Source organism: Dendrobium catenatum, chloroplast (assembly GCF_001605985.2).
Source record: "Dendrobium catenatum cultivar zhong ke IV hao chloroplast, complete genome".
Classification (NCBI taxonomy): Eukaryota; Viridiplantae; Streptophyta; class Magnoliopsida; order Asparagales; family Orchidaceae; genus Dendrobium; species Dendrobium catenatum.
The window spans coordinates 37,501-52,500 of record NC_037361.1 but is presented as its reverse complement, the minus strand read 5'-3'; the positions used below and the strand labels follow the sequence as shown (position 1 = coordinate 52,500).

At 36.4% G+C, this 15,000-nt stretch overlaps 6 protein-coding genes, 6 non-coding genes and 1 pseudogene across 12 annotated transcripts in view; 9 read left to right on the top strand and 4 right to left on the bottom strand. All coding sequences in view use genetic code 11, as the record gives it.

Moving 5' to 3' along the window:
* The window catches only part of atpB (ATP synthase CF1 beta subunit), a 1,497-nt gene extending 1,080 nt beyond the window's left edge, over positions 1-417 (top strand). Inside the window, exon 1 of the mRNA in view lies at positions 1-417. This exon is cut by the window's left edge and continues 1,080 nt beyond it. Within this exon, the coding sequence (YP_009472271.1) occupies positions 1-417 (417 nt within the window).
* Positions 414-818, top strand: atpE (ATP synthase CF1 epsilon subunit). The gene has a single exon. The coding sequence runs from the start codon at positions 414-416 to the stop codon at positions 816-818; it is 405 nt and encodes a 134-aa protein (YP_009472270.1).
* Positions 819-1,003: 185 nt separating this feature from the next.
* Positions 1,004-1,076, bottom strand: trnM-CAT. Its single transcript has one exon. It is a non-coding gene; the product is annotated as a tRNA-Met (tRNA).
* A 175-nt stretch (positions 1,077-1,251) lies between these two features.
* On the top strand, positions 1,252-1,908 carry trnV-TAC. The gene is made up of 2 exons: positions 1,252-1,290; positions 1,863-1,908. It is a non-coding gene; the product is annotated as a tRNA-Val (tRNA).
* Positions 1,909-2,691: 783 nt separating this feature from the next.
* On the top strand, positions 2,692-3,138 carry ndhJ (annotated as a pseudogene).
* A 643-nt stretch (positions 3,139-3,781) lies between these two features.
* Positions 3,782-3,854, bottom strand: trnF-GAA. Its single transcript has one exon. It is a non-coding gene; the product is annotated as a tRNA-Phe (tRNA).
* A 384-nt stretch (positions 3,855-4,238) lies between these two features.
* On the bottom strand, positions 4,239-5,121 carry trnL-TAA. Its single transcript has 2 exons — positions 5,087-5,121; positions 4,239-4,288 (listed from the first exon to the last, which is right to left on the bottom strand). It is a non-coding gene; the product is annotated as a tRNA-Leu (tRNA).
* Positions 5,122-5,805: 684 nt separating this feature from the next.
* trnT-TGT lies at positions 5,806-5,878 on the top strand. Its single transcript has one exon. It is a non-coding gene; the product is annotated as a tRNA-Thr (tRNA).
* Positions 5,879-6,223: 345 nt separating this feature from the next.
* rps4 (ribosomal protein S4) lies at positions 6,224-6,829 on the top strand. Its single transcript has one exon. It carries the CDS (start codon positions 6,224-6,226, stop codon positions 6,827-6,829), a length of 606 nt encoding a protein of 201 aa, YP_009472269.1.
* A 305-nt stretch (positions 6,830-7,134) lies between these two features.
* trnS-GGA lies at positions 7,135-7,221 on the bottom strand. Its single transcript has one exon. It is a non-coding gene; the product is annotated as a tRNA-Ser (tRNA).
* Positions 7,222-7,780: 559 nt separating this feature from the next.
* On the top strand, positions 7,781-9,742 carry ycf3 (photosystem I assembly protein Ycf3). The gene is made up of 3 exons: positions 7,781-7,905; positions 8,627-8,855; positions 9,590-9,742. Exons 1-3 carry the CDS (start codon positions 7,781-7,783, stop codon positions 9,740-9,742), a joined length of 507 nt encoding a protein of 168 aa, YP_009472268.1.
* Positions 9,743-10,421: 679 nt separating this feature from the next.
* On the top strand, positions 10,422-12,674 carry psaA (photosystem I P700 chlorophyll a apoprotein A1). Its single transcript has one exon. It carries the CDS (start codon positions 10,422-10,424, stop codon positions 12,672-12,674), a length of 2,253 nt encoding a protein of 750 aa, YP_009472267.1.
* A 25-nt stretch (positions 12,675-12,699) lies between these two features.
* psaB (photosystem I P700 chlorophyll a apoprotein A2) lies at positions 12,700-14,904 on the top strand. The gene has a single exon. It carries the CDS (start codon positions 12,700-12,702, stop codon positions 14,902-14,904), a length of 2,205 nt encoding a protein of 734 aa, YP_009472266.1.
* Positions 14,905-15,000: the final 96 nt, after the last annotated feature.

The window sequence follows — 15,000 nt, the reverse complement described above, 5'->3', positions numbered from 1 at the left end:
ATTTATCCAGCAGTAGATCCCTTGGATTCAACGTCAACTATGTTACAACCTCGGATCGTTGGCGAGGAACATTATGAAACTGCGCAAAGGGTTAAGCAAACTTCACAACGTTACAAAGAACTTCAGGACATTATAGCTATCCTTGGGTTGGACGAATTATCCGAAGAAGATCGTTTAATTGTAGCAAGAGCACGCAAGATTGAGCGTTTCTTATCACAACCCTTCTTTGTGGCAGAAGTCTTTACTGGTTCTCCGGGGAAATATGTTGGTCTCGCAGAAACAATTCGGGGGTTTCAATTCATCCTTTCCGGAGAATTAGACGGTCTTCCCGAGCAGTCCTTTTATTTGGTGGGTAACATCGATGAAGCTACCGCGAAAGCTATGAACTTAGAAGAGGAGAGCAAATTGAAGAAATGACCTTAAATCTTTGTGTACTGACTCCTAATCGAATGATTTGGGATTCCAAAGTGAAAGAGATTATTTTATCTACTAATAGTGGACAAATTGGGATATTACCAAACCATGCCCCCATTGCCACGGCTGTAGATATAGGTCTTTTGAGAATACGGCTAAACGACCGATGGTTAACGGTGGCTCTTATGGGCGGTTTCGCTAGAATAAGTAATAATGAGATCACCATTTTAGGAAATGGTGCGGAAATTAGTACTGACATTGATCCACAAGAAGCTCAACAAACTCTTGAAATAGCTGAAGCTAACTTGAGTAGAGCTGAGGGTAAGAGACAAGCAATTGAGGCAAATCTAGCTCTCAGACGAGCTAGGACACGAGTAGAAGCTGTCAAAGTGATTTCCTATTAGTAGTCAATACATTCAATATTCAATCAAAATCAAAAGAGTTCTTTATTAGACACTACACACTACATCTTGATTCCACAAATTGAACACAATGAAGTCTAATTTGATTAATCTGATGATAGAACGAAAAAAAGAGGATGGGTAGAAAAACTTATTAGATACCATGGAATCCGGTATCTAATAAGTTCTACCTACTATTGGATTTGAACCAACGACTCCCGCCGTATGAAAGCAATACTCTAACCACTGGGTTAAGTAGGTCATTTATAACCACAAAAAGGGTCTCTATCACTTCGATGGATTATAGGGAAAATATGTTTTCTAAGCAATATAAATCTTTTACCAGTAAACATAAATGGATCAGAGAGTTATCATGTGGAATTATGGGATATCCTTCTTGACAAGAAATTGTCTCTATGTTAAAATGGTTATGACAAGGGCTATAGCTCAGTTAGGTAGAGCACCTCGTTTACACGTGCGCCAATGTTTTTCAAGGGAGCCCATTATGCAATGACCATAATTGATCTTTTTGAGAAGTCGATGTCTTACTCCGTAGATTCGAGAGAACAAGAGAAAAATAGCCTGACAAATTTGGTTTGATCCGGTTCAGGTGCAAATTCCGGTGCCAAATCAAATAGAACCTACCATTGTAAGGTAAATGCTCAGTCCATTCAATGCCAGGCATAATGAGTATAAGGATCTCAAAAGAACCTCTTTTCGTCCTATGAGCTTTGAGGTGTATGAAGTCTCATATTTTACTCTTGCAGCGGAGCGATAGAGACTGCATTTCACTTAGGTTGATCTAGGCCAAAGGCAGACCTAAATAAAGGTCACCCTTCTTTGAAAAACTTTGGTATTGCTCCTAGATCAGGATACAAATAATGAATCAGAGCACATGGAGCCATCTCATTATCTTCTTATCTTCCTCTAAAGAAAAAATATGGTGGACTAACTGATCTTTACATCAGTTGATGAAAGAGCCCAATGCAACAAAATGCATGTTGGGTCTTTGAAACAGTTCGAATCATTTCGATAATAATCAGTTTTCTCTGTTTTACCGAGAAGGTCTACGGTTCGAGTCCGTATAGCCCTAATACATTCCATTTTTGTTTAGTCAAGAAAATAAACACAATAATTCATTCCAACGGACTGAATTGGTATTTGTCAAATATCGGATCAAATACCCATCTCTCTTCATCCACTTTCATGAATGAATTACATATGATATTTTTCCTCTTTTCCTGTCCATGATCAAAGATTTCACACTCTTTTTTGCTTTGCCAATCCCGGTCAATTTATGAAAGAATCCTGTCTCAAGACTTCAACCTGACCCAACCCAATCCTAAGTCGCCATGGATCTAGGACCTATTCTTTATTGATCTTAAGTCTTTGTAGAAGCCCTATGACTAAGTAGAAGCCCTATGACTAATCATTTTTTGGCGGAACAACAAACCTAAGAGATTCTTTCAATTTGTTTCAAAGATAATGTAGGGATAATTCATTATTCCTAAATACATCAATGTTCCTTCTTCTATATTCTTATATTCTAAATTCTAAGATAAGAGTTGAGTGGGTTTAGGGATTTTTTTTCATTCCAAAACGCGATTTTAGTACTCTATTTTCATATCATATAAATCCATATCATACATATCATATAAATAATAGACTAGATTTCTTATTTATTTTTCTTCTTTTTTTTCATTGAATTGAAAATTCCATTTGTAATTCTTAATTATTGAATTTCTTTCATTTCTTCATTTACTATAAGATAAGAGATTCTTTACTTTCACTTTCTATTTCTAATTCTATTCTAATTCTAAGATAGAAGATCAATATGAAATAGAAAAAAGAGAAGTAAGATAAGTCTTTACTTTATAAGCATGAGCTAATTCATAGATCTTTAGGCTTTGATTGCCGAGGAATAGAGACTTTACAAATAAAAACCGAGGATTGGGATTCCATTGCTGTCATTTCATATGTATATGGTTACAATTATTTACGCTCCCAGTGTGCCTATGATGTAGGACCAGGCGGATTTTTAGCTAGTGTGTATCACCTTACGAAAATACAGTATGGTATAGATAAACCAGAAGAGGTATGCATAAAAGTATTTGCTCCCAGGAGTAATCCTCAAACCCCGTCAGTTTTCTGGATTTGGAGAAGTGCTGATTTTCAGGAACGGGAATCTTATGATATGTTGGGAATTTCTTATGAGAATCATCCTCGCCTTAAACGTATCTTGATGCCTGAAAGTTGGATAGGCTGGCCCTTACGTAAAGATTATATTACGCCCAATTTCTATGAAATTCAAGATGCTCATTGATTGATAAAAAACCACTTTTTTACTTATACGACACGATTCCAGATTTCATTTCAATTTCAATCAATGAGCATCTTGGCATTCCCCTTTTAGATGAAACAGAGTAACTGGACTTTCATTCGTATTGTGGAGGGAGGGGCTAAAATAAAAAAAGAAAAAGAGGCTCTCATTGCTATTCCCCAATTGGGAAGATATCATAGAATATACATTTCGTATGAGCAGAAAAAATAGGATGACTCAAAAGAATTCTGCACCATGAACTTTGTACCGCGTGCATCACTTAGTGGGGACCCCAGAAAGTAACTTGAGCAAGAGTGAAAAAAAAATATGAAATTTGAAAGAAAAGACAGAAGAGACGAAATGAAGAAATGCAAAATTATAAGAATCGGAGTTTCTTTGTACTGTGTCTGAAATACATCCTTTCTATTCCTATCCTTCCACTCTTTTATTGAATCCTTTTAGCTAATCTTTTTTAGCTATTAGATTTGAGATATATACGAAAATCTCACATACTTTTGGAATAAGAAAAGTATGAACAGAGAGGAAAAAAATACAAATGAAAAAGAAAAATATCTATCCCGATCCGTCTCAATGAATTAATTTCATTTGTATGAGGTATGAATATCTATCCGATACATTATTCACGTGTCAGGAACCAGATTTGAACTGGTGACACGAGGATTTTCAGTCCTCTGCTCTACCAACTGAGCTATCCCGACCATTTCCCGTGCATCATCCTAGCAGAGTACTTATATCTATGTCAATGAAAAAAAAACTAAAAAATAAAATCTTAACAAATTGGACCTATTTTAGATCTTCCAAAAGAAGACTTTTTTTGTAAATGTAAGGAAAAATATATGGACTATGAATGATTCAATAACGGAGATTCCTTGAACATATATGTTCATATCGTACTATAAAAAACAAATGAGATTGGATTGGAAGAAGATACGAGTATTTCTATTTGGATCCATTTGTGAAAGAACAGAGTGAATGAAATGATAAATATATTTCATTTTGTTTAAACTGAGCCACTGATGAAAAAAAAAAAAGAAAGAGGATGAGGATAAATAAAGAGCGAGGAAGTAAAATGGGCTTTTTATTGGGGATAGAGGGACTTGAACCCTCACGATTTAAAAATTCGACGGATTTTCCTATTACTATAAATTTCATTGTTGTCGGTATTGACATGTAAAATGGGACTCTCTCTTTATTCTCGTCCGATTAATCTTCAAAAGATCTATCAAACTCTGGAATGAATCATTTTATCACTGAATATTCGAATTCGATTCTTTTTTCAGCTTTAATTGGAATTGATTCACAATAACTCTTCAATTTTTCATAGATTTTTTGATCTCTATGATTCTAATTAATAGAGGGTTTCTATAGGTCCTTATCTCATACTATTACTCTCATACTATTACTCATATTAAGAGTAATATAAATAAGAAAGAAATAAAGAATATAGAAATAGTATTCTATTATTAGATTCTAGAATAATTAGAATAATAGAATGAAGAAATATATAGATTCTTAATCTAATTCTTAAGATTAAGATAATAGAATATATATATATTCCTAGAATCTATATTCTATATAGAATATTTCTATTTTCATATATAGAGATACAGAATAGAATTCAATATCAGATTTGGGTTGTGATTAATCGTTTGCTATGTCAGTATGTATACGTACGTATTAGGCGCATATAAGGTTATCCTTTCTGTCATTTCGATAGAAGGTTTTTAGCTACTAACGTAACGTAGTCAATTTCATTCGTTAGAACAGCTTCCATTGAGTCTCTGCACCTATCCCTTTTTATTCTCATTTTCCATCATTTTTTCTCTCAAAAAAAAGATTTGGCTCAGGATTGCCCATTTTTAGTTCCAGGGTTTCTCTGAATTTGGAAGTTACCACTTAGCAGGTTTCCATACCAAGGCTCAATCCAATCAAGTCCGTAGCGTCTACCAATTTCGCCATATCCCCCTTTCCTTTGAAACAAGAATCCAGTTGTAATTCCATCCACCTCTTTCATTTATCTTGGCACTATTGAATTCATTAGGTAATGATTTCTATATTTCTATATAGAAAAAGTGTATGCTGCTATTTTATTTTTTTGCCCACCCTCTATTCTATCATTTCATCTCTATTGGATGAACCCTATTTGTTTCAATACGAAATGATTCTATCATTGATGTATCCGCAATTCAATACGGATAGATATATCCCACATATATATATATGCCTTTACTCCTCCTTCATTTTTACAGTAATCTTTGGTATAGTGTAACGGTCGATATTCATTCTTTTTTTTTTTCATTTCTAATTCTAAATTCTAATTGAATTGATATATTGATATTTTATTTTCATATATTCATTTCATATATTCATATATATATATATATGAATATTATATGAATAATATGAATATGGATTATATGAATATGGAATTGAATTTCTATTTAGATATCTAATTTATCTAGATCTAAATAGTTTTCTTTTCTATTTTAGAAATAGAATTTTTCTAAATAGAATAGAAAATATATAACTAATAACTAAGAAATAGAAGAAATTGAAATAATCAATAAATGAAATAATAAGAATAATCACTAGGTAATAACTAAGATCCAATAGTTTCCTGTATTCCTATACACTATTGCTCTTATATCCGCCCGCTTAGCTCAGAGGTTAGAGCATCGCATTTGTAATGCGATGGTCATCGGTTCGATTCCGATAGCCGGCTCTTTTTCTTTATCGATTTTTTTCTTTCCATGATTGAAAATCTCTACTCTCGCTTTCGCTAAATGTCGGGTCACCAATCTATTATGTCATGGTAACTTGCAGCCATAGCTATGAATAAAAAAGTTGACTAGAACAATTAGATCTCTACAGAAAAAATTGGAAAACGTAACCTTCGCTTGAATTTCCTAAATTTCCTATATATACAAAAAATCCGAATATTGATAAGATTTATTTGATTCTGTTTTGTAGGACTTTAGTAAATTTCGTTTTGCTTTGCTAATCCTTTAGTTCAGTCTGAATTTATATCTTTTTGTCAAAGAAAAGTGAATCAAAAAGGAGCCTTTATATGTCTCGTTACCGAGGACCTCGTTTCAAAAAAATACGCCGGCTGGGGGCTTTACCGGGACTAACTAGTAAAAGACCCAGATCCAGAAGTGATCTTCAAACCCAATTGCGCTCTGGAAAAAGATCACAATATCGTATTCGTTTAGAAGAGAAACAGAAATTGCGTTTTCATTATGGTCTGACAGAGCAACAATTACTTAAATATGTGCATATTGCTGGAAAAGCCAAAGGGTCAACAGGCCAGGTTTTACTACAACTACTCGAGATGCGTTTGGATAACATCCTTTTTCGATTAGGTATGGCTTCGACCATTCCTGGAGCCAGACAATTAGTTAACCATAGACACATTTTAGTTAATGGTCGTATAGTGGATATACCAAGTTATCGTTGCAAACCCCGAGATATTATTACTACGAAGGATAAAGAAAGATCGAAAGCTCTGATTCAAAATTATCTTGTTTCATCCCCCCACGGGGAATTGCCAAACCATTTGACTATTGACTCCTTACAATATAAAGGATTTGTAAATCAAATAATAGATAGTAAATGGATCGGTCTGAAAATAAATGAGTTGTTGGTCGTAGAATATTATTCCCGTCAGACTTGATTCTAACGAAAATAAAAAAGCAAGGTTCATATCAATCTTGACTCCTTTCGCTGAAGTAAATAGAGTACCCTGTGCCCTGTCTCATTCACGTATCAAAAAAGGATCGGCAATAGGATTCTTTTTCTTTTTTTCAATATCGATACGATATTTCTATTTGTATTTTACCTATCACAGGGATGGATTAGGGCTAGAGAATCTCTATTAAATAAGTAAATGTAAATAAGGGTCTTACCGTTAGAATAATGATATCAATTTTTATTTGATTTGATACATTGTAGTCGGTAACGTTGATGAATGAAAAGAAACGGAGAGAGAGGGATTCGAACCCTCGGTAAACAAAAGTCTACATAGCAGTTCCAATGCTACGCCTTGAACCACTCGGCCATCTCTCCTACAGAATGTTATTCTTGACCAAAACCCGAATGAATAGCGAGTCCTTCATCTTAATTGTAGTACATGTATAACCGCCCGATGGTTCTATAATAAGAAATTTCTTTTCCAATCTCATATTTATCAACAACAACTTCTTTCATCAGCTAACCCATGGAATTCATGAATCATCCGATGAATCTTTCTATTTCAATTGTATGGTGTGTCACATACACGTTATGCAAACAAAAAGGATGTTTATTTGAATTTGATTTTATCATGGAATGATTATTCCATTCTTTTTTGGATCATAACCAAATCAAAACTTCTCGAGTTATCAAAATCCATAGGAAACTTGGTTATTCAACTTAGATGAAATAGTAATAGTCATTGGTATACTACGAAACTGGAATGAAATCTAATATGATTCAAATATTTCATTTCATCTTTGTCCAAAAGGGGGACACCGCCTTTTTTCCAATTAGTCTGTTTTTATGTTATTTTGTACTGTACAATTCCTTTTTTTGTGGGATCGTTTTCCCCGAAGGGGGATGAGAAGAATTATAGAATGAATTGCTAATTATGCCTAGATCTCGAATAAATGGAAATTTTATTGATAAGACCTCTTCGATTGTAGCCAATATCTTATTACGAATAATTCCGACAACTTCCGGAGAAAAAAAGGCATTTACCTATTACAGAGATGGTGCGATTTGATTTTTTCTTGTTTTTTTTTACCCCTCAGTTTTACGAGAAAAAGAACGTAGTTAGGAATAGAAAAAAAACAAATTAGTAAAAGAAACCTACGCTTGGTGAAGGTGAAGTTTAGAGATAGATCAATTCCTTCTGTCGTGTATCCTCGATTGATGCAGCCTTAGATGCTTCAATTATAGATTTTAGTATTGAGCGAAAGGTTACATCTATAGGTTCTGTATTGTAGGTCAATACTACTTCATTTAGTACCAATAGGTGGCATCGGGGAAAAAGCACTACACCTAGGAATCAACAACACAAAAACTTTGTTATAAATAACCCTTTTCCTTATTGGTATCGGGACTAAAAAGAATGGTTAGGAAAACAAAGATCCATCTCATTCGTACTTTTGGTACCCGTATAACCATCAAAGACCGTTGAAGTGACTAATTCCTGGAAATCGTAAGCGTTGAGTACAAAGGAATCTTTGGAGTTACCATTTTTATCTAGCACTAATATGATTGGTGTTAATAAAAAACCTCTTGTGGGAAGGCTGGCTAGAAATTTCTTGTAAAAATACCAGCTCCTGTCAGTTCATAATGAGAATAGTGAAATTTTGATTACATGAATTATTCCTCTTAGTACTATGCACAGAAGGGAGGAGCCGTATGAGATGAAAATCTCACGTACGGTTCTGGAACGGAGATTCTTTTACTAGAATGAACGACCGTAACGGATGTCGGCTCAATCCGAAGGAAATTATGCAGAAGCTTTACAGAATTATTATGAAGCTACGCGACCAGAAATTGATCCCTATGATCGAAGTTATATACTCTATAACATAGGTCTTATACACACAAGCAACGGAGAGCATACAAAAGCTTTGGAATATTATTTCCGGGCACTAGAACGAAATCCATTTTTACCACAAGCTTTTAATAATATGGCCGTGATCTGTCATTACGTGCGACTATCTTCACTATAGAAAGAAAAAAAGATTTAATCGTCTAGTAAATACTAGAAAAAAGATAGGCTTTCTACATATGAATCGTCCAAAGTAACGATTTTTATCAGCTGTAGCAAGGAAAAAGACTTCGCGAGAACCAAAAAAATCGGAAGAAATAGGTATGGCCTATATACTATACTCTATGGATAAAGAGTCGAATTGATAGAGAAAGCACCGTAAAGATCCATTAGTAAGCTATTATTTGTTAAATACAGTTCAGAACTGCTTACTTATGTCATGATATGAAAAGTGAGAAATCAACTTATGTAATAGAGTCGATCTACTAAAGTATTGAGCAGCGGTGTAGCATCAGATCCCAAAGATAGTAAGTTCTTTTTTCTTAACGGAGGAAAGTCTTTTTCAAATATTCTATATAAATAGAAATCTCATATACCATATATGAAATACGAAACCGAGATAGTTACCTTTCAGAAAATTATAACGATATCGGGGGATATCTATGCTTCATTCTTCTGAAGGTGGGAGAAAAGAGAAAACTAATCATTGATCCAAATTAGATTTGGAAACTTATGCAATAAACATCTTCTGGTTAACCCAAGAAAAAATAGAATAGTTAGCATAGGATAGATTAAGAGAAGATGGGACGCAAAAAGAATCGATTGCTGAGCCGTATGAGGTAGGAAACTCTCAAGTACGGTTCTAAGGGAGGGAATTTACTAACCTATTCCGACCGGGGAGAACAGGCCATTATACAAGGCGATTCGGAAATTGCGGAGGCTTGGTTCGATCAAGCTGCTGAGTATTGGAAACAAGCTATAGCGCTTACTCCAGGGAATTATATTGAAGCACATAATTGGTTAAAAATAACGAGGCGTTTTGAATAAGACCATTCTCTTTTTTTTTTTTTGGATCCAGCAATCAAATTCAATAAATCGTTCCTATGAGAAGATCTAATCAAGAATTTTATTATATCCCCCTTCTTTCTAAATTTCTAAAATCATTTGATTTTGTACATTTTCTACGGTATCTCATAAGGATAAATACTACAGATACCATATAGCATAGAACTAATAAAGCTATTTCGATGAATCTTATGAAGTCTAAAATTCAAATCATTCATAATTCTTAATAACTTAATAAAAAAAGAAAATAAAAGATAAAAGAAAGTAAATATAGATTTCTATATTCTATTTAGCTATTTAGATTCTATATTAGATTTTTTCATTTTCGATTAAAGTATATGGGCACTTCGCCATTCAGAATCTAAATAGAAAGAAGCTAGGTTGCAAAAAAATCATTTTTTCGTTATCCTGGGAAATGCTTTGGCAATAGGATAGGTCCCCTGGGCACCTATTATTTATGTCATAATAAATCCGAACACTTGCCCCGGATCAACTTCAATATAACTAATTTCTCTAGTGAATAACTAAAGAAAATAGATGGATGGAAGATAGGAAAGAAAGGGACTAATCATAAATAAAATATCTATCTTTCAGAAGTTCACTAAAGAATTGACTGTTGGCGGGTCTCTTTGTATGTGTTGTCCGGAAAGAGGAGGACTTAATGATTATTCGTTCGCCGGAACCCGAAGTGAAAATTGTTGTAGACAGGAATCCTATAAAAACGTCTTTCGAGGAATGGGCCAGACCCGGCCATTTCTCAAGAACAATAGCTAAGGGTCCTGATACTACCACTTGGATCTGGAACCTACATGCTGATGCTCACGATTTTGATAGTCATACCAGTGATTTGGAGGAGATCTCTCGAAAAGTATTTAGTGCTCATTTCGGCCAACTCTCTATTATCTTTCTTTGGCTGAGTGGCATGTACTTCCATGGTGCCCGTTTTTCCAATTATGAAGCATGGCTAAGTGATCCTACTCATATTGCACCCAGTGCCCAAGTAGTTTGGCCAATAGTAGGTCAAGAAATATTGAATGGGGATGTGGGCGGTGGTTTCCGAGGAATACAAATAACCTCCGGTTTTTTTCAGATTTGGCGAGCATCCGGAATCACTAGTGAATTACAACTCTATTGTACCGCAATTGGTGCATTGGTCTTTGCATCGTTAATGCTTTTTGCTGGTTGGTTCCATTATCACAAAGCCGCTCCCAAATTGGCTTGGTTCCAAGATGTAGAATCTATGTTGAATCACCACTTAGCGGGGTTACTAGGACTTGGGTCTCTTTCTTGGGCGGGACACCAAATCCACGTATCTTTACCGATTAACCAATTTCTTGACGCTGGAGTTGATCCTAAAGAAATACCACTTCCTCATGAATTTATCTTGAATCGGGATCTTTTGGCTCAACTTTATCCAAGTTTTGCCGAGGGAGCAACACCCTTTTTCACCTTGAATTGGGCAAAATATGCGGATTTTCTGAGTTTTCGTGGAGGATTAGATCCAATAACAGGGGGTCTTTGGCTGAGTGATATTGCACACCATCATTTAGCTATTGCGATTCTGTTCCTGATCGCAGGTCATATGTATAGGACTAACTGGGCCATTGGTCATGGCCTGAAAGACATTTTAGAGGCTCATAAAGGTCCATTTACGGGCCAGGGCCATAAAGGTCTCTATGAAATCCTAACAACGTCATGGCATGCTCAATTATCTCTGAACCTGGCTATGCTAGGCTCTTTAACCATTGTTGTAGCTCACCATATGTATTCCATGCCCCCCTATCCATACCTAGCTATTGACTATGGTACACAACTTTCGTTGTTCACACATCACATGTGGATCGGGGGATTTCTTATAGTTGGCGCTGCTGCACATGCAGCCATCTTTATGGTAAGAGACTACGATCCAACTACTCGATACAACGATCTATTAGATCGTGTCCTTAGACACCGTGATGCAATCATATCACATCTGAACTGGGCATGCATATTTCTAGGTTTTCACAGTTTTGGCTTGTATATTCATAATGATACTATGAGCGCTTTAGGGCGTCCCCAAGATATGTTTTCAGATACCGCTATACAATTACAACCCATCTTTGCTCAATGGGTACAAAACACCCATGCTTTAGCACCTAGCGTAACAGCTCCTGGTGCAACAACAAGTACCAGCTTAACTTGGGGAGGTGGTGAGTTAGTAGCAGTGGGCGGCAAAGTTGCTTTGTTACCTATCCCATTAGGAACTGCAGATTTTTTGGTTCATCACATTCATGCATTTACAATTCATGTGACTGTATTGATACTACTGAAGGGTGTTCTATTTGCTCGCAGTTCCCGTTTGATACCTGATAAAGCAAATCTTGGTTTTCGTTTCCCTTGTGATGGACCTGGTAGGGGGGGGACATGTCAAGTATCCGCCTGGGATCATGTATTCTTAGGTCTATTCTGGATGTACAATGCAATCTCGGTAGTCATTTTCCATTTCAGTTGGAAAATGCAGTCGGATGTTTGGGGTACTATAAGTGATCAAGGAGTAGTAACTCATATCACAGGAGGGAACTTTGCACAGAGTTCCATTACTATTAATGGATGGCTCCGGGATTTCTTATGGGCACAGGCATCTCAGGTAATTCAGTCTTATGGTTCTTCATTATCTGCATATGGTCTTTTTTTCTTAGGTGCTCATTTTGTCTGGGCTTTCAGTTTAATGTTTCTATTCAGTGGCCGTGGTTATTGGCAAGAACTCATTGAATCCATCGTTTGGGCTCATAACAAATTAAAAGTTGCTCCTGCTACCCAGCCTAGAGCCTTGAGTATTGTACAAGGACGTGCTGTAGGAGTAACCCATTACCTTCTGGGTGGAATTGCCACAACATGGGCATTCTTCTTAGCAAGAATTATTGCAGTAGGATAATGGCTAGGAGGATTTGAAAGGCATTATGACATTAAGATTCCCAAGGTTTAGCCAAGGCTTAGCTCAGGACCCCACTACTCGTCGTATTTGGTTTGGTATTGCTACCGCACATGACTTCGAGAGTCATGATGATATTACTGAAGAACGTCTTTATCAGAACATTTTTGCTTCGCACTTTGGACAGTTAGCAATAATCTTTCTGTGGACGTCCGGAAATCTGTTTCATGTAGCTTGGCAAGGAAATTTTGAGTCATGGATACAGGACCCTTTACATGTAAGACCTATTGCTCATGCAATTTGGGATCCTCATTTTGGTCAACCTGCTGTAGAAGCCTTTACTAGAGGAGGCGCTATCGGTCCAGTGAATATCGCTTATTCTGGTGTTTATCAGTGGTGGTATACAATCGGATTACGCACCAATGGGGATCTTTATACTGGAGCTCTTTTTCTATTACTTCTTTCTGCTATATCCTTAATAGCGAGTTGGTTACACCTACAACCAAAATGGAAACCAAGCGTTTCTTGGTTCAAAAATGCCGAATCTCGTCTCAATCATCATTTGTCAGGACTTTTTGGAGTAAGTTCCTTGGCTTGGACAGGACATTTAGTTCATGTCGCTATTCCCGGATCGAGGGGAGAGTACGTCAGATGGAATAATTTCTTAGACGTATTGCCGTATCCCCAAGGGTTGGGCCCCCTTTTTATGGGTCAATGGAATCTTTATGCTCAAAATCCTGATTCCAGTAGTCATTTATTTGGTACCTCCCAAGGGGCAGGAACTGCCATTCTAACCCTTCTTGGAGGATTCCATCCCCAAACGCAAAGTTTATGGCTAACCGATATTGCTCATCATCATTTAGCTATTGCATTCCTTTTTCTCGTTGCTGGTCATATGTATAGAACTAACTTCGGGATTGGGCACAGTATCAAAGATCTTTTAGAAGCACATATTCCTCCGGGGGGTCGATTAGGACGTGGGCATAAGGGTCTTTATGACACAATAAATAATTCGCTTCATTTTCAATTGGGCCTTGCTCTAGCCTCTTTAGGGGTTATTACTTCCTTAGTAGCTCAACACATGTACTCTTTACCTGCTTATGCATTCATAGCACAAGACTTTACTACTCAAGCTGCGTTATATACTCATCACCAATACATCGCAGGATTCATCATGACAGGAGCCTTTGCTCATGGGGCTATATTCTTCATTAGGGATTACAATCCGGAACAGAATGAGGATAATGTATTGGCAAGAATGTTAGACCATAAAGAAGCTATAACATCTCATTTAAGTTGGGCCAGCCTCTTTCTGGGGTTCCATACCTTGGGCCTTTATGTTCATAACGACGTCATGCTTGCTTTTGGTACTCCGGAAAAACAAATCTTAATCGAACCCATATTTGCCCAATGGATACAATCTGCTCATGGCAAGACTTCGTATGGGTTCGATGTACTCTTATCTTCAACGAATAGCCCGGCATTCAATGCAGGTCGAAGCATATGGTTACCTGGCTGGTTGAATGCTATTAATGAGAATAGTAATTCACTCTTCTTAACAATAGGGCCGGGAGATTTCTTGGTTCATCATGCTATTGCTCTGGGTTTACATACGACTACATTGATTTTAGTAAAAGGTGCTTTAGATGCGCGTGGTTCCAAGTTAATGCCAGATAAAAAGGATTTCGGTTATAGTTTTCCTTGCGACGGCCCCGGGCGTGGCGGTACTTGTGATATTTCTGCTTGGGACGCATTTTATTTGGCAGTTTTCTGGATGCTAAATACCATTGGATGGGTTACTTTTTATTGGCATTGGAAACACATTACATTATGGCAGGGTAACGTTTCACAATTTAATGAATCCTCCACTTATTTGATGGGATGGTTAAGAGATTATCTATGGTTAAACTCTTCACAACTTATAAATGGATATAACCCTTTTGGTATGAATAGTTTATCGGTCTGGGCGTGGATGTTCTTATTTGGACATCTTGTTTGGGCTACTGGATTTATGTTCTTAATTTCCTGGCGTGGCTATTGGCAGGAATTGATTGAAACTTTAGCGTGGGCTCATGAACGGACACCTTTGGCTAATTTGATTAGCTGGAAAGATAAGCCAGTGGCTCTTTCCATTGTGCAAGCAAGATTGGTTGGATTAGCCCACTTTTCCGTAGGTTATATATTCACTTACGCAGCTTTCTTGATTGCCTCCACATCAGGAAAATTTGGTTAATTTAGTGAATTCTTGTTTTTTTGTACCCTATCCCCCAAAAACAAAAATCTCATTTATTTCGATGAAGAGGAGGTATGTACCTTCTTCTATTCTTCC